Raw genomic sequence first — 22,911 nt, 5'->3', positions numbered from 1 at the left:
GCTGATGTACGTGCTGTACTGAGCATGCCTCTCAGATGGCTATCACCTTGTGCCTGGGATTGCTGCTGGCTGCTAGGTAAACATGCTGGGCTCCGTCCCGTTTTGATCCAGTCCAACAACAAAGAGGAGCAAAGTAAAAAAGCAATGTTCTGTTCTTTTTTGGGAGTATAAAATCAGTGTCTGTGGTGGGGGAGGTCTAATGACTATTTCACTGTTACCATCAAGTATGATTCAGGTGCAGCTTTATGTCAAATGAATACATATGTTGAGGTGACAAAACAACAACTGGAAAACAATACAAACAGAACACTCCCAAAACATACAAAAAGACAAAACTATAAAATCAACACACACAGTATGAACAGTTCATGCAAAATATCAAATACAATTTAAAAACAAAAAATGAGGACAAAGGATGCACAACTGAGAAAACATGACACAGAAGAAACACGATTTACCCATGGAGGTGAAAATAATGTCTTTACACAACACCCGATTCTCATACATCCAAATATCACAAATAGTTACTCGTTCCAGTTCTTAACCTGCTGTTTGAACTTTCCTTATTGTGTATATGTCTGTGATAAATATGAGGAAAATATTTTTTAAATGTAGCCTACTTTCATATTTGAGCCAATTTCCCTAGGTATTTATGGTATATTTAGAGTGTAATTTGCCAATGTCAGATCTAGTTTGTGTCTTTAATATATTGGGTTTTCCTCTCTCAGTGGTTATTACATACAATATATTTGAAGCACATTGTTAAAGTACCAACACATGCATTTTTAGGAATAAAAGAATAAACAAGAAATGTGGCAGTCAGGTGCGATATCATAACATGGCTACCCTCTCTCTACCAAGGATTCAAGGCAGATTGCTTGCAGGACGAGGCAGCTGCTTTGTGTTGCTCTGCTATAGTATTAATGTCCCGCTTACGCTCAGGAATGAATGACTAGAGTCAACAACATCAATGTCAGTCTGCCTGTTCTTCTACAATGTGCCAAGTGTACTGTGGACAAGATGCAAGCAGAAGAGTAGAGACAGAGACGGATCCACCGTCGGGCTGTCGCTTTGCCCTCGTGTTCTGAAACACAAGATCAGGTCATATTTTCCACCCTCTTGCAGCGTTTCATTGGTCGGGATGGGGCCAGCCATGGCTAGACTTTGACTGGTCTTGGAGACTAAGACCAACCAAAGGAATCTGTCAGGGTGACAAGCTAACACTGTTTTTCAGCGATGTTATTGGTATCAGACAAAATGTTGGATCATTTGGTGTCACTGTCATTAGAATTCTCACGTTTGCCTGCAATGCTTAGTCCCCTCAAGACTACGCTGTTCGCCTCGCCTGCCCTAGCACCCAAGGTTGAGGCAGTTTGGAGAGCGCTACTGTACACCTCAGTGCTAGGGTACATGGCCACTGCCATGTTATTCTCTTAATCAATACTTCATTCAGCATCAATTGCGACAAATTATTCATCCACTATCAGTTAAATAAGTGATGAAATGTGTTGTTCTCTTCAAATAGAAGCCCCCTGAAGTACGTCTTAGTGAAACAGAGCATTATAATTCCACCATGTTTGTCCTGTGGATATAAAAAGCAGAGAAAATGTACATTCTGCCATTCTGTATGTTTTGCCTTTGACAACCACAGGGCAAAGCACTAAACTAAAAAGGAAATATCTCACAGAGCAGCCCTGCTGCAGAACAGAACACTAAGGAGGTCTCACAGTCTGGTTTCTTACCAGAATGGTGCTACTTTACTACCATCAGGAATAATAATCAGCTTCAACTCTTCTCTACCTGCAGTAAAAAGATAGATAATCTTTTTCTCAGAAATATCTCAATTGTTACTGGTCTTTTTCCTCCATTAGCCAAGTAAAGGGTTCCCAGTTTGATCTCAGTTGCACGATAAAATAGAAAAAGCCACACGGTTTTCTGTTACAGGGCCATAGTGGACTGTGGTTGGGGCCTATAGGTTACATTAGTGATTTACAGGCTTGCCGATTACTCTACTCTACGATACCCGATTTTGGTGACATTGAGGCTGACCTTGGAGTCACCTCCCCCGCTGCCGCACTCTCCCTTGTCGTACCACCATTTGTTTTTCAATTTGTCCAAGAGGCCTTGCTCATTCAGTTTTAACACTGCCAGGTTAACAGCATTTCTTGAAACGATAAAACATGACTTGTAAGAAAATGAACAGGTCCGTGAGAAATCTAATATTAGAATATTAGTTAATAGTAATAATAGTAATAATATCAAATGACTCATAAGGGGGAGCACGAAAAGGACAAATTGGTAAAGAATTTCACCGGTGTGCAGAGGTAAGAAGCGTTTTACATCAAATAAAGTGTTAAATATTAGAGAGGTGGTATGGAGGGTTACATTGCTCAGAACTGAAGTGTGGGGGATGGGGACACTTTGTCATTGAGAATAGAAGTATAACGACAACATACAGCATGCACGTTAACATTCATCACAAGTGACAGTGCAGCTTTTAGCAAGTTAAGTGAAATAAACACATTTAACTGTTAAATGAAGCAATGCAGAACTGCCAGAGAGGGACACCACAGAGGACAGAGAGGTGAAAGGTTGAGGGGAAGAGAACAACAAACCAGGGGTGGGTGTGGGGGCACATCAACATACAAATGGATTTAGTAAATATGACTAATATCCCAAGAGTACTTTCCCTTTGAAGAGAAAGAAAAAACCAGCAACACAGAGAGAAACAAACCATAGAGATAGAGAGAACATGACAGAAATGGCTTTACGTCTAGACCAGAGTTAAAGAAACACAATACCATTTACTTCCTGATGAACCTCAAAAAAATAGAAATTTAGGAGTGAGGAAGAAGAGGAATGGGACAACAGGAGACATCAGGGTGGGTGGAATACTATAACAACATGGAGAATATTGTTATATTATCCCACCCACCTTAATGCTGATCCTTTAGGTGTTGCCACACCGTATCCCTTAGAGTCGAGGTTGCCGCCCACTTTCATGGTGTCACAAGGTTTCCGCTGCTCAATGTACTCGTTCATTGTGGATTCGAGAAGAAAGGCAAATTTGCCTTTCGACTTTCGCACTCGAGCAACCCCTTCTGGTGTGGTCTTTGCGAACACTGACGGTTCAGCCGATTTCATGTAAGACCACATTTTCTCATAAACTGCTATTTTGGAGCGCTGCATTTGGGGAGAGAGGGAGAGAGAGAATACAAAAATAGGTTAGTGGTGTATAATTTTTTTTAGACCATAGCACTTAAATAGCACATTTTACACATATACACCTTCATATACAGTGTACACCTTTGCCATGAGTCAATAGAGTGCTGTCTGTGCTCCTAGAGAGCTGAGTAAAGGAGTCGTTGTAGTGGGCCTGTTGCCAACAGCAGATCTGAGGTCTGACAAGCTGGCAGAACACTACAAACAAAACTGCAGGGTCATGTTTCTCCTCAGCATCCATCGACAGGACGACCACCTGACTGACCACCTGCTCCCTTTCACCATCCCCCCCTTCTCCCCCTGAGGTCACAAGACAGGAAGTGAGTCAGCAGGCCTTTTGACTTTGGGGTTCTGGAGGTGTCACCTGGATGGATCAGTGGGGCTGCTGCCACCTGGAGCAGCAATATGACGTGCTGAGAGGAGAACACAGCCCTGCCATGCCCTGGCCTGCCTCCTGCCTCCTGCCCTGCCCTTACTGACTCACACCCAGGGAGCTGCTGCTAAAAATGGCTTCTAAGTGGCTGGCGTCGGGTCTCCATGGAGCTGGGGTACACACACAGCAGTCGACAATAGAAGGACAAACAAGGAAGCTGCATTAAACTAGGTTAATGTGACCTTCTGCCGAGTGACCGAACGAGTGGGGAAAACTTTAGGATGGATGTTCTCACGACCAAAATAATAATGTGTATAAATAGCCTATACATTGATTTAATTAGCAAGTGAACGCTTAATGTGGCAAAAACAGAGTCAACTTGGTGATTATATCTATGGCTGTATTACCCAGGGCACCAAATAACATCATATATTGTTGATGAATAGATATTACTATTTAATCTGAGAAGGCCATTAGAAGTTCATTTCTGGCAAGTTTTTGTTTTGTCATATCCTTTTCACTTTTTAATGGAGAATGGGCACTAGGCCCACCATAATAGCTGAATCAAGCTAAATCTAACATTACATATTAAACTGCAGATGGCTTGGCTACTGTGGACCATCGTGAATTTTAGTGTGAAACAGATTGATCTACTTTTTACGTGTGTGAGCACACGCATACAGTTGCACACGCACGCACGCATGCATGCACGCTCGCACGCACGCTCGTGCACACACACACACACACACACACACACACACACACACACACACACACACACAGTATATGTTTTATTATCCTTGTGGGGACCTAAAATGTATTTCCATTCAAAATCCAATTTTCCCTAACCGTAAACGTAACCCCTAACCCTAATTCTAACCCTAATTGTAACCCTAACCATAAATCTAACCCGTAAGCCTAAAATAGCCTTTGTCTTTGTGGGAATTTCTCTTGTTTTACTATCCTTGTGGGGTCTTTTGGGGATTTCTGGTACCCACGAGGATAGTAAAACACACACAGAGTAAAAAACTACTCATGGAACAGCAGGGACTGTGAGGGGACACACACACAGACGCACACACAGACACACAGACATACTCTAACACATCAAACATTTTTGTTTTGTATTCTTTGTTTGGGGTTTTGTTCGTGTATCGTTGTATTTGAAATTTGTGTGACTGTCCTTGTCTATCAGTGTAACAGTGTTTTGTTACTTTTGTGGACCCCAGGAAGAGTAGCTGATGCCTCTGCAAAAGCTAATGGGGATCCTAATAAACAAATAAATAAACAAATAAACACAAAAGGGTTCTACCTGGAACCAAAAGGGTTCTACCTGCAACCAAATACGGTTCTTCAAAGGGTTCTCCTATGGGGACACCCAAATAACTTTTTAAGGTTCTAGATAGCACCTTTTTTTCAAAGAGCGTACAAACACCCATACACACGCACACACACACACAAACATGTCCTTACAGACTAAGAAGGCCCACATTTGCATAAAGCAAAATTCCTCTAATCAATATTGATTGTGCATTAAGCACCAGTTCTGATGTGCTCTCTAAAATCAGTCTACAGACTGTCTATTGACTGACTTACTAAGCTTTGGGGATATAATTAGCTGGACATTCAGCTGTTTCTTCAATCAGGTGGTTGCACACCAGAGCAAACAGATGCTTTCTCATATTGCTCTGGATTCAGTAAATCCTCATAGAAAGTGTCAATCTGTTTAACAGAGGTGGATGTATACAGAAACCACAATGTCACTTAATTACATGCTGAGTTAGCTGAATATGAATACATTACATGACTCTGACTGTTATAATTATGAGACAGAGTGCTGTGGTTCTGGGGAGGTGATAGCGCTGATTTGGGATGCTAATAGTTTACATAACCCCTAACGGCCTGAGACCCTCTTCACTGCTCCTCTGCTCTTTATTGGGAGTGATGGGCTTGACTCCTGATGAGCTTGATGATTACATCATTGGTCTGTAATGTAAACCGTAAATAGGGCTGTTGAACATAATGAACACCTTGGTGTCACTCTAGCTTATCCTGCAGAGATGTCTGGTGTTCTCAGGACAACTGATATGACAGGGGTAGGATCAGATCAGAGGGGATTCAATAAATGAGCTAAATATGAATCAACATGTTAATTATTAGACTATAGAAAAACAAACAATGCTGCAGTTAAAACATTAGTCTCTGATATGCATATACACCATATGCTGCTATGTTGGCATCAGCATCACTCTGCTCAAATATTTCCCCTAATATTCACAAACATCAAGACTGTCATTTCGTTCTCATCAGTGATGGTTGCTTTTACACTCACAGCACACCAATGAATTGAGTGAAATTGAGCTGACTAGTATGTAATCTTGAACAATGGGGAGTCAGCTTCTCTTACAACTTATTCCCCCACCCCCAGAGAGGTGGATTTTACCCCCTGCATCACACACTCATTTAAAGAGTACAGGGAGAGACCATATGGGAGGTGATTGAGGGGGTGGGGTTGCTCAGCGGGACATTCCTTGGAAGCGGTTGCTTCTTATGCACCAACAGATGTTGAAGCCTTATGGGTGTATCGATCAAGGGCAAATTTTTTTCACTGACAAAATCTGTTAAAATCTGCAGTACATTCAGCTCCTATTGCTGCTACTTACACCTCCATGATTTTCAGGTAAAAGGAAGATCAAAATCAGTCTGTCTTTTTGAAAAAAGGCCTTTTGTGCAGCAGGGCCTTCAGCCCAGGTTTTCAGAGAGAGAAGCTATAATAGACTGGGGGGAGGGGTTGGGACCTGAGCTGTCTCCAGAGTGGAAAGGGCATTTACACAATACAGGTGACATGAATGAATGTGGCCAGAGAATCCAGTAAATGTCACAGAAAGTGCTTTAAATGTCAATACTGAAACCCCTGTGAGAGCACTTTTGTTATCACTTGAAACATAACAAGACAAATGATTTTCGGTATCGATAGCGAAGTCAGCATTATATCAGATGGATTACAAGAGCCAAGCTTAAGCACCTGACTTTATCAAACTGATGTCATGGATGTTCTATATCAGGGATGGGCAACTTTGATGGGGGTGGGGGTCACAAAAAATCTGAACTAATCATGAGGGGCTGCAGTTGCTTATGTCTCCAGCTTCTTATGTTTTTACAGTAGTTGCATGATAATATCTGATCAATGCTTTCTGCAAGATGGATGCATCTAACAGAACATCAATATCAATGCATTGCTGAATAAAATAAAGCTGTCTCCCCGCATTGTATCATGCAAATTTCAGCAGTAGCTGGATATGTAATGTATTCAGGGCCATGATTGAATCATGCTTGACATCTGCACAATTTCAGTGGGAGGGACAGTTAATGTAAATGACAGTAATAGTTTATGACAGGCTTGGCCATGCTGTGTAAACAGAGGGTAATTTCTGGGTCATGTAAAGATGGGCGCAGCTCTTCTGCTTGTGTTACTTGAGTCAGCAATCATATATGGGCTAAAGGTCTCCAGTGTTCAAACGCAAATCTATATTCATCTATACTACAACATAAAAAAGCACGTTGTAAGTTAGTTTTCGGCCTCAGTATCCATTTGCAAAATAAATACATATTAATGAGAAGAAGCTGGCTCCCATAGTGCAACCCAAACACCTCCAACTGTCAGTCCATCTATCAACTCTCCATTTATGTGCTCTGAATGCTTTATGGCTGTTTGCTCAGGTCCACCCCACTGGCAATACAAAGTAGGGATGAGTCGGAAAATAAATCATTAGCATTCTGTCTGTATGCAGAGTGCTTGTCCACATGTAATTATTGGATTCTCTTCTGGCCAGTTATACGAGTGCCAAAAGTATTAAAATGTGGAAACAACTTACGTAACTAAAAAAAGAATCTGCAATTTCATTTCATCAGGCTGTATAACATCAACCTGGACGCATACACGTCACATAGTAAATGTAAATCCAGGACACTCCAATTAGTATGATATGTTATGTTTCGTATGGTATGTATTAATTTGTGGATGTCCATCATCCATTTCGTATGAGATGTTGCCATACACAAAAATGTATGCACGCATGACTGTAAGTCGCTTTGGATAAAAGCGTCTGCTAAATGGCGTATTTTTTTTTTTTTTTTTTTTTATGTTACAAATTACAATTTTCAATTCATACCAAACGTAACAGATCATAATAATTTGCGTGTCCCGGATTTACTTTTACTATGTTACGTTTAGTCTATGAGACCAGGCTGATAACATACACATGGCTGGTTTTGAAAATGAGATGCCTGAGCTAAGTTAATTTCTCTCCATGTATCACATACATGCTGCTGTGCCTAAGATACATGAGGTGGAAATGGAGATAAAAATGCAAGCACTTAAAATCAGTTTGATGTGTCTGAATATTCTTCTTCTGACTCTTTGACAACAAAGGGGCTGTGACATGAGCGAGGGAGCAGTTGGGGAAGCATGTGATGTACTAGGGTGCCGGTACTGTAAATCCTGAGAGGACTGAGGGAATGACGGGAAAGTGAAGGTGAGCCATTTGAGGGATGACCTGCCAGTGTGTCATCAGAGCAGATTTCCGTTTGCCTGGTGGCTATATGACTCTAATTAAGCAGCACATCTTTCCTGAAGAACATATTTAAAATGTATCTGGAGCCTCTATTTTAATTAGAAGTGCCCTGGAATGGCTCCTCAGTCGTGACATTTGAAGTTTGAAGGCGGAGGGACATGAAGTCCCTAAACACCTATCAATTATCTCCCCAGAAAGACCTGGGACAAATCACCAGGCCGTCAGCCAGCCTGCCAAACAAATCATGAAAGAGAAGCACATTTGCTTTACATCCAGTGGCTTGCACAAGTGGTTATGTTTCACTGCACTGATTCACTAACTGTAAACACCAGGCTATAAATATACTTTTTAAAATATTCAGTGTGTTAAATTTTTTATGCTTTGTTTTTTATGTTTTGTTCCTTCCGTCTCCACACAGTAGCATAGACTCTGATAGCCACCTGTTTCGTGTATAGTAGCTTGACCTTCTTCAATATTTATTATCATAGCTAACTACTTCCATATTTTCTGTTAGGTATCAAACAAAACTAAATATCTATACCATTCCCCTGTGCTCCTTGCTTTGATGTCTTGTCTGCTTTTTTTAGTGTTCTAACTGTAAAGAGACTAAAGTTGTGTCTGGTGAATAAACCCCCAGTTAGTTTAGTCACTCACCCTAAAGAACTCCTTGGTGGAGCCTGAGTCTAGGGTCCCGTAGGCAATCTCTGTCTGCTTGGCCAGGTCCTCAGCACTCTCTATGGGAGACACCATCCTCTCCACTGTGAGGAAGGCAGCCAGGTTGGCTGTGTAGGAGGAGATGATGATGAGGGTGAAGAACCACCACACCCCCCCCACGATTCTGCCCGACAGAGACCTGAGAGAGAGGGGATGAGGAGGACAGAGGGACGTGAGAGCAGGGTGCTCAATCCTACACACTGACAGAGGGATGGAGGCCGCCATGCCTTTGGAGTCCACTGCTTCCTGTGTAGAGTCTGGGTATCACACACCACGTATTGACATAAATGCACAGCCTCAGAGCATTGATCTTGGATTTATGTCAAATCTCACCCACATACCTCAATGTTAATGCTCTTTACACAGAGAAAAACATGGTGTCCCAGCCTTGTTGCTCTATGATGCTTGCGTGGAGGGTTGTGTTGTGACTGAATGATAGCACACACAAACACAGCAAGCAGAGATTAGCGTGCATCAGCTTCAATGAGGCTGACGATCCCCACTGGTAAGGTAACTACTAACCTTAGGCTTACTGCAGTCTATCACATAAACCGATCCTCCAGGAGGGAGAGTGGCATTTACTAAATAGTCTTCATCAAATCAATGGCATTGACTCTTTGGCATTCTATGGGCTCTTCAAATAGTACCTGACATCCTAAATCACCACAGAATGTTTTGTGTTCTTTTCTGGTATTATGTTACAATGATTAAATGGCTTGCCTTTTATTTAGAGGTGACTTTCTCCACTGCACATGGGAAACCATCACTCAGTTTTCAGTACGCAAACCCCTTCTATTTTTTGAGTAATGCTCCAAAAAAACAAACATTTTATCATAGAGACAGTAAGGGAAAAATGACTGAGGAACGAATCCAAACGATGCATGTTTAAGTGTTGATCTCAGTGGACCATTACCCTATAGCGCTGTAGCCATCACTATTCAGGTGAGACTGATGCTCAGCTCTGATAGACATGACCTGGAACATTCTCTCATTGATCTTCATTCAGATGCACTACAATGGCCCAACATCCCAGACAAGATGAGGAGGGATGGCTTGAACAATGACAGTCCCCCGAGAAGGAACGAGGGACAAACCGGCGCAACAGTGATGATGAGTGAAGAGATGGACTGAATGAATGAAAAGAGGGGGGAGAGGACGTTACTTTTTGTCTATATTAAGATTCATGAAATGAGTCATGAGGTAGGGGCCGAATTGAATGCTATTACGGTGCTTCATCAGAGTGAAAATTGATAAAAATGTCTTCCACTTTAAAAACATTATATGCACCAGGCTGATGACCGTAAAATGGGACATGCAACAAAAACACGATAGCCCTCCAAGAGTCATGGGGAATAGGGGAAACTCCTCATGGATGTTATGACCCTGTGCATTTTACAGTCCCCGGCATGGTGGATATAAGTTATTTTGTGGATGCAATGCATAACTGTTAGCATGCAGCCTGGAGAGAAAGAGTGAGGGAGTGAGGAATGGTGGTGGTGTGTTTAAAGAGTATGAGGGAAAGACGGAGTGGAGGTGAATGGGGTGGAGAGCAAAAAAGCCAAGACACAATCCAAAAATAACATATATTCACCATGGCATGATGGGAGTTGTAGTGATTATGACCATAAAATGCAGAGAGATGGTCCAGTATGTAGATGATAGGATGGCTGAGTTTGAGGTGATGGAACATGGAGTACAGTAACCAACCTTGGCGAGATATCGCATCCTTGCTGCATGAAGGCGCCCAGGGAGAACCACAGGCTATTAAAAATCCCAAAGTCGTTAGGTGGGTCTGGAGGGCTCTGGGGGTCTTTGGCCTCGTCGTTCTCATCCAGATGCCACTCATAGGGGCTGAAGCGGCTGACCAGGAAGAGCACCACGCTCACGCCGATATAGGCAAACACTATGCACATCCAGATCTCATAGGCCAGTGGGTCCAGGAAGGAGAACACGCCCGGCTTTGACTTTTGAGGCTTCTTTATCATAATGGAGATCCCCAGGCTCATAAAAGGCTTAGAGAAGTCTATCACCTCCTCTCGTACCAATGTTATAGTTAGAGGAGCCACTGCTATATCAGCTCTCTGGAAAAATGGGAACAGGCACAGGAGTTAGTGGTTCAAAACACAGCACAGACACATCACATCAAACTGCCATTGTGATCATAGCCCGATTTAGAACAATTTAAAATAGAATGCCCATCTAAATAAATTATGGGATTTCACTCTTTCTTGATCAAAACTGGTCATCATGCAATTTGAATATCTAATTATGACTATAATATATCTATAATGTATTGCTGAAACCAATGAGTAGAGATGGAGCAAGGTAAAATGAACTTGTGGATTAGAAAAATGAATGCATTAAATGTCAGATACGTTTAAGAAGAAAGTGAGACCCGCCAGCTTAAAATGGACCAATCGCAGTTAGCATTAGTAGTGGCTAATGTCTCTGCCTTAATCCAAAAGAGTGCATTACTCAGTCTGAACCATTTATGAAGTAGAAGGTATGGAAACAGGAGGTTGAAGAGCTTATGCAAACAGCCCATGATATTTGAATCAGCCTGGGAAATTCAACTCCTTTATCAGATTGTCTTTAAAGCCTCCTAGCCTTATTAGCGAATAGCTCAGCTAGGTAATAAATGTTCCCATTGATAGCTTTTCAGGTCCCAGAGTCACAACCGGACCAGGCCTTGACTGATAAATATGTAAATGCCATGCGAGGGCTGGGATCATTTTAGTGAGGGTTAGGCAGGGACTCTGTGAAAAACACAGCTCCCAGCCACTCCTTGTCTCAATATATCACTGGCTCATTTGCATGTGAATGGCTAATTAATGGTCTGGCGGATTTATTGTTGATGCAAAGAGGTGTCTCAGGGCTTGTACAAAGCCTGTCAATTATAGCAGGAGATCATCTCTCTCTCTTTCAGCTCTCTGAAGAGGCACGGCTGTCATTTTGCAGAATGGTTGGTAAAATGTTCATTACGACAGGAATATGTTATTTTGTGTTAAATTAAGATGCATTCAGAGTATCGCTGCTTGCATTCAAACTGACAGGCAGATGTTATTCATTTTCACTTTATAGTCTGGCTGTCACCTGTCCCTTAATGAAACATTAACCATTTCACAGTGTTTTATGAAAGAAGAAAATGGGCTCATACTTACACATGTAGTGAGTGGTTCATAACATAAAGTAATCAATCTTTCAATTAAGATCTGATTTATGGAGATACATATGGAGAAAATCACACACCCAGTCAGTAGAGGATTGCGGGCCAGATCTGGTTGCTGGGTGGCACATATGGATCAGTGCTGCCACCGCAACAGTAAAAGGCCAGATCTGGTCCGAATGTGGGAGATGCGACCAGGGCGAGGGTAGGCACACTTTGCTTATGAGCCAGCTCTGGCTTGTGATATGTGACCCTAACAAATATCCGTAGTTGCCGGGCTACATTCACCCTGCTGGGCAAGGTCTGGCCTTTTCATGCCGAAGATCTGGTTTAGGTGTGTAAACCAGATCTGGCCCACATACCTCAAGCCAGAGCTGGCCAAGCCCCCGTCCCTGTGTTGGTGACAGTGCTTCAGTACGTCGAGACTGTCACTTACCCCATATACCAGTTCACCCACCATCCCGTTCCACGTCTTGGTCTCTGGATCCCTTGCACCATACTTCCCGTCCGCAACTACTGACAGTTTGTATCTTATCCCCACATGTTTTGCAATTTCGGCAGCTAAATCGACACAGTAGCCTTCATATCTGTCATTCCCATCCAGCGACAAGTAGTTTCGCTTGTACATCACATAAGGAGATTCCTGTTAATTAAACATAATGTTGAGTTTATAGTTGAGCATGCACACATTCCATTCACAGAGGCCAGTCCTCTTGAGTCCAGTTCTCTTTAACCCACACCGTGATTGTTGCATGCACACATGCTTGGATTACACACACACACACAGACATACACAGACATAGACAGACACAGAGCACACAAACAGGAAATAATAACAGAACAGCATGGACAAGAAGCGCCATACAGAGTTGGTCACACGGGGATGTTGGGGCGCTGACCCGATCCACAACCAAATGCAGCCAGCCTCCATAGCAGCGGGCTTGAAGCAGGGCCCAACCCGGGCATCCAGTGGGGACAGTAAGGCCTCTGACAGACAGGCATAAAGGGGGAAGGGGCTGGGTCTCTCAGCCGGATTCCTTCATGCTAAACCCAGCCACAACTGGAAGGAGGTGGGGGCTGGGTGGAGGGTGCATTAGCTTTGCATCGGCTTGGTAGGACAGGGGCAGGTTGAACGGGGGATTGGGAGACTTTCCAGTTCATTAAGTAAATGGCAGTGATTGGCGAGAGATTACAGTAATGTTAGTTTTTATTGCAATACCATCAAACACATATCATCGTTGAATGTTCAGGGAGGCTGCATCATTCAATTAATCAAACCAACTCTGAGCTTATCTTCCATACAGAATACACTGGGAGGTGTTAATAGACATACTTGGCTCTTCAAACTCTGAGATGTGGTTGGTTTTCTTTTTGGCTCGGCTCAAAAATCAAACAGAGTGATTGATCTTAAATCACATCCCAATCCGTGCCAGGAGTATAAGAGATGCCAGTGGGTAAAACAATGGTCAATTTCTTTCTTTCTGTGCTGAAGGTATCTTTTCACCTCTCTGTGCTATAAAAAAAATAAAGTAAAATATAGCTAATTCTGATGCATAATGAGATGAGCATTGTCAATTTACAATGTCAATAGACTAATGCATGATCACTAGATGAGTGGTGCAACACTATTGCTATCATAACATTACAATGGTCCTACCATTTCCCTGTGTCTATCAGAAGTATCCTAACTAATTATGAGTATGAGCATGACATGCTTACATTTAGATGAGAATGTCTGACTTTCGTATTCTGAATTTGCCTAAGATGAACACATAATAGGCAGAGTCAGAAAGAAGGCCATTGTTTTAAATGTAAGATAAGGCTTACCTTATTTTACATTTAAAAATGACCAAGGTCTTCTAACTAACCGTATATACATCCAGCTGATTTATTTTTTTCTCTCTGCTTGAGCTGGGGAATACCTCATCTCTAACTATCCCTGACCTTTGACCCCTAATATCTCTGAATATTGGAGAAAGCCACAGAGGTTATACTTCAGTACAGAACTCGTAGTGGACGATCCAAAATATATTTGAACAAGGGGATAAACAAACCAAAGCTTTAAAGCGGTGAGGTTTTTTATGTCCTCCTCAAATGGCAGTTATTTTGCGTCCCCAGTGAGAAACAATTGATCATTACAGGTCGTTTTGTTGTCTCTAACCCTGTCATCATTGACCATTTACTTAATGAGTAAGAAACAGGTTTTTACTTACGTACGTATGCACTGAATGTGTATTAGATTACGTCTATAGGCTCTAGCTAGTTATCATTACCAAAGCCGTTATTGTGATGTCACTGCTACAACAGGCCACCGTAATATGGAAAATCAAAATGCTTTAACACCCACACGGATACAGTTGAAACACTCTTTGTGAATCGACTGTTTCAACATGTAGTGAGTGGATGGAAAGCAACTCAAAAGAAAATAGTTCTACCCTCCCAGGACAGAATGTAACAATGGACACCTTGACCTTGAGTGGCAGAATTTTTTAGAGGTGGAACATTTAAAATCTGCTTGGAAAGTGTACCATAATAGTAGTGACCACAATCGTTCGGTTTTCCACAGAAGAGGACTCGTTGGTGACCTGCGCATCCACAATATATACATATTTTTCGAATTCATTCCAGTACCCGGTCTGAAAGTGACAGAAACATCATAGTTATTACAAGAAACAGCCATTTAAAAGACATTTGTGAGTAAAGCTTCCAAGTGCAGTTGGCAGGCGAGCATGTCTGATGAGAGTCTTGGCCTGAAGGGGGGTTGGGGGGTGTCTGGTGATGCGTAAGATAAAAAGCCCTGTACTGGCGCTGTGCTTGGAGATGACGCTCCAACCTCTGCTACAGATACAGTGGGGGAAAAGAGCATTCAACTTTCAGCTAATCTCCTTCTCAGCACCCTTACTGCAGCTGCACTGTCACAGATCCTTTACATAAACATGAATTACTGCCCATGAAATGCTCCTCGCATGCTGCTTGGCAATACTAATACCAGCAAAAAAGACTTAGTCTTATTCAGCAATAAGCAATTTCAGTTGCAATTTACAGAGTGAGGGGCTTCTGCTCATGTATTAACATTAAGCATACTATATGTATGCTGCTACTAAAAATGTATATCTGACGTCTGTGAACCTATTCAATAACTGCTGAGATTTAAAAAATGTCAGCAGTTACATGTTATTTGTTCTATCTGTTCTGTTTTGTTCTGTTCTGCTGTTCTCTTCTTTTCTGTTCTGTTGTATTCTGTTCTCTTCTTTTCTGTTATTTTCAATTCTACTTCTCTCCTCTTGTACTGTTCTATAGCTCAGCTCACCTGGCCGAAGGCGACAGCGCCAGAATCGCAGGCCAGTATGTGTAGGGGGTAGTGGGGTTACGGGCTAATATAGCACTACTCCTGACAGCCTTGGTGTATCTCCTCTCCTGCCACCTCTGCCCCAGTTATGACGGAGCACAAAGGGAGCACGCAGGGTGAGGTCAGCCCCCAGTGTAGGAGCCGCTACAGGTGAAAGCTGTTCTACTGCAGGCACTCCAATAAAGCTTAAAGATCTGCCCTGGTCCCTGCTCAGAGCTGTGTAATGATTACTGTTGCGCGCATACGGTGCAATACAGTAACACGCACACTTATGTTAAGGAGTCATGTTAATGTGTAATTACTTAAATATTGAATGTGTAATTTCTTTAATATTCATATTTAAAGTCCATAAAACTGAGCTATCTTAACATGTAATCTCAGTTATGAATAAAGAAAAAAAATAAGTGAACTGGTATGACATCCTGCAACCTTTTCCCAATTACTCATTTAATGGCCCTCTGAACTCAAAACATTTGAGAAAGTGTTTTATAATCTGCATGTTGAGCCACTGTGCTGCTTTCTACTTACCTTCTTGGGCCCCCCTATTTTCATCTCGTACACATCGATGCTGTAGTTGGATCTCCGACCGAACGAGTCAAACTGGATATTCCCTGTCATACCTTGTACCTGGACCTGCCATGCACACCATGACACAAGGAACCGTAATAACCTTCACACAACAACTCAATTCAGAATAGTCAAGATTTAGTCAAAATATACTACTATATTTTTACACCTGGGCATCTGTGAAGACCCCTCCTACCATTTTGAGGGCTCTCTCAATGTCAATGCCTTGGCTCCAGGGCACGGCCGGGTTGGCTAGGCAGTCCCCAGCGCTCCCCCTCCGGGACACGTCCACCCTCTGCTTCCGCAGGTACCGGAAGGCTTCTGCCAGGACCAGCACGGCATCATGGGTCAGCGCCGACGTGTACTGAAACACAACCACCACAGCAGATCATGACATTATGAGAGCAGTCCGAAGGGTACTTGGTTTGTGTAAGGAGCACACTTAGATACAATGCACAATGTGAAAAGGGAATAAATTGTGAAAATGAGTCTATCAATGATAAAGTAGGTACAGCAGTAGCTGAACAGCCCACTGCCACTCTGCCTCAAGGTTTATTTTATTCAAGAGTAATTGGCAATTGGCAGTCTGTTGTTGCCTGATATGCCAAAGCTAGTTCATACTGTTTTAGCTACTTTCAAACAGAAAACCTATTTTTGCCTCTTTTCTGAATGACAAGCAATAAACAAGCAGTATGATTTTACTATTGCCTCACTGACAGTTTATCTGGTTAAATTTGACAAAAGCTTTTCTTTTGTGAGTGAAAATGCTCTGTCTTTGATACTATTAGCAAGACACAGATAACTGAACAGATAGTCAGAGAGAAAGGTAGAAAAGCAGATACGGGCAGAGAGATGGAAGTTTCATGCTGTAAATAAAACATCCACACAACATTGACATGGTACTGTACCTTCAGTGGTGTGCCCTTAGCCTCGGGAAACTCCCTCTCGTCTAGGCGTTCCCAGCGCTGGAGGAACTGTGTGACTATAGGGTTCTCTGGGTTGATGATCTGGAAGCCTGTTATGTTGGCTCCTCCAGCAAACACTTTGTCCAGGCTCATGTTAGCGAAGCCCTGCAGTGAAACCAGAGGTACCCAACAACATGCAGACATCAAACAATCTGTCCCCAACAACTGGGTTCATCTGTATTGAGAGATTCATCTGTAATGCCTTTACAGGTTAAAAAAGGAAAGCGTTTTCTGAGGTATTGTTTTCTGAATAACGGTGCTAGCTAAACATAAAACTTAGAAATGTTCTAGTTTGTGCTGTTAATGTATGTTCGTATTTGTTCGTAAAAATACAGTTTGTTCAAATTTAGAAAACTAAAGTGATTCCACATCCCATTTTATAATAAATGTTTGAGAGGGCCCCTGAAAGAGAGAAGGATTGTTGTCTTGTGTTGTGCTACTCTACTCACCAGGTTAGCCAGGATGTAGTGGTAGCCTCTGCTGTTCTTCCCCAGGGTCACCACCTGCAAGAAGGGGAAAAAACATCACAATTAGACAAGGTATCAAAGGACATCACATCACATCACATACTCTATCCATCTTATGTTCCAAAAAGACACAATGGAACCTGAAAGCTTCTATTAGTTCTCAGAAGTAGAGCGTAGATCCACTTGATCAAGGTTGTGGGTCTCCAGTCTCTTTGCACTAATGAGCAAATATAGTGCACCACCACCATCCCCATTAGTGACATTTGTTAAGCAGCAGAAACAGCACAGACTCAATTGTCATCTTTCAGTTAAAAAACAAACAGAATAATTTGATTTCTTAAATAATGTTCATTAGATAATGTCTGATGTGCATATGAGTGTGTTTCTCTAACAGGGTCTGGGTATGTGTTTGTGTGTGTGTGTGTGTGTGTATGTGCGCGTGTGTGCGTGCGTGTGTGTGGGACTTTGTGTTCCTTTGTATTACCGTCAGTATGGAAAATAAGGTCAGGACTCAAGGCCCGCAGAAAAATTACCCTTTCATAACGCAGCTGCCTGCTGAAACAAAAAGTGCTCTCTGCCATTTTCTGCTGTAGCTCAATCTGCCACAGGGTTGTATAGACTTAATTAGGACCAAAACTGTTCTCTCCCAGTGAGAGTGGGCAGGCAGGCAGGCATGGACAACCAACGCTAGCTGTTGTGTTTACTCTAATGACTAGTCCAGGCTTAGTTAACGCATCAAGGTTACTCTGAGATACTGTAAGTTACCATAGCTCTCATTCTTACTCCCTGGCAGAACAGAACAAAGTAGAACAGCAAGGTGGTTTCATCATGGAGATACATCCATTACCATACTGAGGGGGTGGAGAGAGAGAGAGAGAGAGAGAGAGGGCTTTTTCTCTCTATTTTCACTGTCTTTTTACACTTCCTCCCCCACAGTTTTGACAAGGATGCTCTCTATGTATCAGCCACTGCAACATCCAGTGTTTTGTAGGACAGAATTTCACGCATTGTAGTTGAGAAAATGCCTATGAATTCCAATAAAGAACAGATGGTAAATGTATGGTATGTTTCATTTTACCTTTGAATAACCTCCAATATGTATGGTAATTATTGTAAGAGTATCAAATCAAGGAGTCAAGGACATGCAATATGTTGTGTTGCATCGCTTAATCAATTCTCATATCTCCTCCAACTCCCTCAAAGTCCCTGAGGGCTGTATTGTTAGATGTAACAAAGGAAACAAAGGAACCAGCGTAGGAATAGGACTGTCTGCCTCAGAACTGTTTTATCACGTTTAAGGGCATCTTCACAAATTACCCACAAGTCTCCGTCTGCAATGACAACCATCTGCACATTGTGACTGTCATTCAGACAGCATCCAGTCAGTCCTTTCATTCACACCTTCATCATCTGCTTAGTCCTTTTAATAGCTCCTAATTGTCTCTGGAGAGAGAACATTGTCAATCCTCCAAGGTTACAGTTCAGTCCCTCTCCCTATCCTCCCCATCCTCTTGGCACTTTCCACTCTAAATCCTATTACCCTGGGAGGGTGCGCTCAACAATTTCATTATGTTTGACATTTTCCACCTCCACCAGTAACCCCCCCAGGTCCTTCCTGCCTGGGACCCCAAACTTCCCCTTTCTCAGAGGGAGGATATTTATGGAACTGGAAGGTCCCAGTGTGTGGGATAGGGCCATACTACTGGTAATAACACCTGTAATGACATTCATAGCCCATTTGACTGTCATTTCAGAAGACACAGAGTGATACAGACAGGCTCCTTGACAGTGGAGGATCTGATCTCCAGTGTTGGGGAGTAGTGAACAACATGTGTTACAGGAGGGGGTCGCAGTTCACACTAGGTGTCATCCTCCGACAACCTTAGGCACCTCCTCACTCACAGTCGGAACTAATCATCATCCTATTGGTGTCACCTGTGTCTATTGGTTCACCAGTGTATTTATGCCCTCACTTCCCTGTGTTCCCTTGCTCAGTTTTCTCTGCTAGTTTCTCTATGAAGCAGTACTACTCAGTGTCTGATCGGAGATCTATGTACAGGTACTTGAGAAGTGTTCTCCCTGTTTCGTTATTTGTTTCAGTCTTAGGTAGTATTTCGTATTTTGACTGTCAGACGGTTTTTGGAGACTTATTTGCTCCGCCTTTCTTTTATCGTGATAAGTCCGTTATTTTGTATTTTGGCTTCGGGACCACCAGTAAAGATCCTTGTTTCACCATCTCTGCCTACTGCCTACTGTATATCCTGCACCGCACCTGGGTCACACCTCACCCCAACCCTCACATACAGTGCTATGAAAAAGTATTTGCCCCCTTTCTAATTTTGTCTACTTTTGCATATTTGTGATACTGAATGTTATCAGATCTTCAACCAAATCCTAATATTAGATAAAGGGAACATAAGTGAACAAATAACACAACAATTACATATTTATTTTCATTTATTTCATAAACAAAGTTATGCAACCCCCAATTCCCCTGTGTGAAAAAGTAATTGCCACCTTACACTCAATAACTGGTTGTGCCACCTTTAGCTGCAATGACTCCAACCAAATGCTTCCTGTAGTTGTTGATCAGTCTCTCACGTCGCTGTGGAGGAATTTTGGCCCACTCTTCCACGCAGAACTGCTTTAACTCAGTGACGTGTGGGTTTTCAAGTCCTGCCACAACATTACAATTGGGATTAGGTCTGACTTTGACTAGGCCATTCCAAAACTTCCAATTTGTTGCTTTTGAGCTATTTTCATGTAGACTTGATTGTATGTTTTGGATCATTGTCTTGCTGCATGACCCAGCTGCGCTTCAGCTTCAGCTCACAGACGGATGGTCTGACATTCTCCTGTAGAATTCTCTGATACATAGCAGAATTCATGGTTCCTTCTATTAAGGCAAGTCGTCCAGGTCCTGAGGCAGCAAAGCATCCCCAAACCATCACACCACCATCACCATGCTTGACCTTTGGTATGATGTTCTTACTGTGGAATGCAGAGTTTGGTTTTCGCCAGGCATTACTGGAACCATGTCGTCCAAAAAGTTATACTTTTGAATCATCTGTCCATAGAACATTCTTCCAAGAGTCTTGATGATCATCCAGGTGCTTTTTGGCAAACTTGAGTCAACTTTTTAGACGACATGGTTCCAGTAATGCCTGGCGAAAACCAAACACTGCATTCCACAGTAAGAACATCATACCAAAGGTCAAGCATGGTGGTGATGGTGTGATGGTTTGGGGATGCTTTGCTGCCTGATTTTGTACGTTTGCCCACTGACAAAGAAATGATCAGTCTATAATTTTAATGGTAGGTTTATTTGAACAGTGAGAGACAGAATAACAACCAAAAAATCCAGAAAAACGCATGTCAAAAATATTATAAATTGATTTGCATTTTAATGAGGGAAATAAGTACAGTGGGGGAAAAAAGTATTTAGTCAGCCACCAATTGTGCAAGTTCTCCCACTTAAAAAGATGATAGAGGCCTGTAATTTTCATCATAGGTACACGTCAACTTTGACAGACAAATTGAGAAAAACAAATCGAGAAAATCACATTGTAGGATTTTTTATGAATTTATTTGCAAATTATGGTGGAAAATAAGTATTTGGTCACCTACAAACAAGCAAGATTTCTGGCTCTCACAGACCTGTAACTTCTTTAAGAGGCTCCTCTGTCCTCCACTCGTTACCTGTATTAAAGGCACCTGTTTGAACTTGTTATCAGTATAAAAGACACCTGTCCACAACCTCAAACAGTCACACTCCAAACTCCACTATGGCCAAGACCAAAGAGCTGTCAAAGGACACCAGAAACAAAATTGTAGACCTGCACCAGGCTGGGAAGACTGAATCTGCAATAGGTAAGCAGCTTGGTTTGAAGAAATCAACTGTGGGAGCAATTATTAGGAAATGGAAGACATACAAGACCACTGATAATCTCCCTCGATCTGGGGCTCCATGCAAGATCTCACCCCGTGGGGTCAAAATGATCACAAGAACGGTGAGCAAAAATCCCAGAACCACACGGGGGGACCTAGTGAATGACCTGCAGAGAGCTGGGACCATTTACATTTTAGTCATTTAGCAGACGCTCTTATCCAGAGCGACTTACAGTTAGTGAATGCATAATTTATTTTTATTTTTTCCTACCCCCTGTGGGAATCGAACCCACAACCCTGGCGTTACAAACGCCATGCTCTATCAACTGAGCTACATCCCTGCCGGCTATTCCCTCCCCTACCCTGGACGACGCTGGGCCAATTGGATTCGAACCAGGATCTCTAGTGGCACAGCTAGCACTGCGATGCAGTGCCTTAGACCACTGCGCCACTCGGGAGATAAGTAGACCAAAGTAACAAAGCCTACCATCAGTAACACACTACGCCGCCAGGGACTCAAATCCTGCAGTGTCAGACGTGTCCCCCTGCTTAAGCCAGTACATGTCCAAGCCCGTCTGAAGTTTGCTAGAGTGCAATTGGATGATCCAGAAGAGGATTGGGAGAATGTCATATGGTCAGATGAAACCAAAATAGAACTTTTTGGTAAAAACTCAACTCGTTGTGTTTGGAGGACAAATAATGCTGAATTGCATCCAAAGAACACCATACCTACTGTGAAGCATGGGGGTGGAAACATCATGCTTTGGGGCTGTTTTTCTGCAAAGGGACCAGGATGACTGATCCGTGTAAAGGAAAGAATGAATGGGGCCATGTATCGTGAGATTTTGAGTGAAAACCTCCTTCCATCAGCAAGGGCATTGAAGATGAAACGTGGCTGGGTCTTTCAGCATGACAATGATCCCAAACACACCGCCCGGGCTTAACGAAGGAGTGGCTTCGTAAGAAGCATTTCAAGGTCCTGGAGTGGCCTAGCCAGTCTCCAGATCTCAACCCCATAGAAAATCTTTGGAGGGAGTTGAAAGTCCGTGTTGCCCAGCGACAGCCCCAAAACATCACTGCTCTATAGGAGATCTGCATGGAGGAATGGGCCAAAATACCAGCAACAGTGTACAGAAAACGTTTGACCTGTGTCATTGCCATTTTTGTTCTCATTTTGTCTGTCATAGTTGACGTTACAGGCCTCTCATCTTTTTCAGTGGGAGAACATGCACAATTGGTGGCTGACTAAATACTTTTTTTCCCCACTGTATTTGACCCCCTCTCAATCAGAAAGATTTCTGGCTCCCAGGTGTCTTTTATACAGGTAACGAGCTGAGATTAGGAGCACACTCTTAAAGGGAGTGCTCCTAATTTCAGGTTGTTACTTGTATAAAAGACACCTGTCCACAGAAGCAATCAATCAATCAGATTCCAAACTCTCCACCATGGCCAAGACCAAAGAGCTCTCTAAGGATGTCAGGGACAAGATTGTAGACCTACACAAGGCTGGAATGGGCTACAAGACCATCGCCAAGCAGCTTGGTGAGAAGGTGACAACAGTTGGTGCGATTATTCGCAAATGGAAGAAACACAAAAGAACTGTCAATCTCCCTCGGCCTGGGGCTC

The 22,911-nt window shown here is 42.6% G+C and overlaps 1 protein-coding gene across 5 annotated transcripts in view; it reads right to left on the bottom strand.

The window, feature by feature from the left end:
• Positions 1-22,911, bottom strand: part of LOC121573657 (glutamate receptor 3) — a 144,248-nt gene that overhangs the window by 8,506 nt on the left and 112,831 nt on the right. For 3 of the 5 annotated variants that reach the window (XM_045222478.1, XM_045222480.1, XM_045222482.1), the window contains exons 5-13: positions 17,380-17,433; positions 16,874-17,047; positions 16,162-16,329; positions 15,927-16,031; positions 14,578-14,685; positions 12,486-12,692; positions 10,591-10,964; positions 8,824-9,022; positions 2,936-3,183 (exon numbers count right to left, since the gene is read on the bottom strand). In XM_045222478.1, the coding sequence (XP_045078413.1) occupies positions 2,936-3,183; positions 8,824-9,022; positions 10,591-10,964; positions 12,486-12,692; positions 14,578-14,685; positions 15,927-16,031; positions 16,162-16,329; positions 16,874-17,047; positions 17,380-17,433 (1,637 nt within the window). Of the gene's footprint in view, positions 1-2,049; positions 2,165-2,935; positions 3,184-8,823; positions 9,023-10,590; positions 10,965-12,485; positions 12,693-14,577; positions 14,686-15,926; positions 16,032-16,161; positions 16,330-16,873; positions 17,048-17,379; positions 17,434-22,911 lie in introns of all 5 variants that reach the window. The other 2 variants (XM_045222479.1, XM_045222481.1) reach the window with 1 other exon arrangement.

Source organism: Coregonus clupeaformis, chromosome 9 (assembly GCF_020615455.1).
Source record: "Coregonus clupeaformis isolate EN_2021a chromosome 9, ASM2061545v1, whole genome shotgun sequence".
Taxonomy (NCBI): domain Eukaryota; kingdom Metazoa; phylum Chordata; class Actinopteri; order Salmoniformes; family Salmonidae; genus Coregonus; species Coregonus clupeaformis.
The sequence above is the reverse complement of the archived record's forward strand: the minus strand, read 5'-3'. Positions and strand labels throughout refer to the sequence as shown.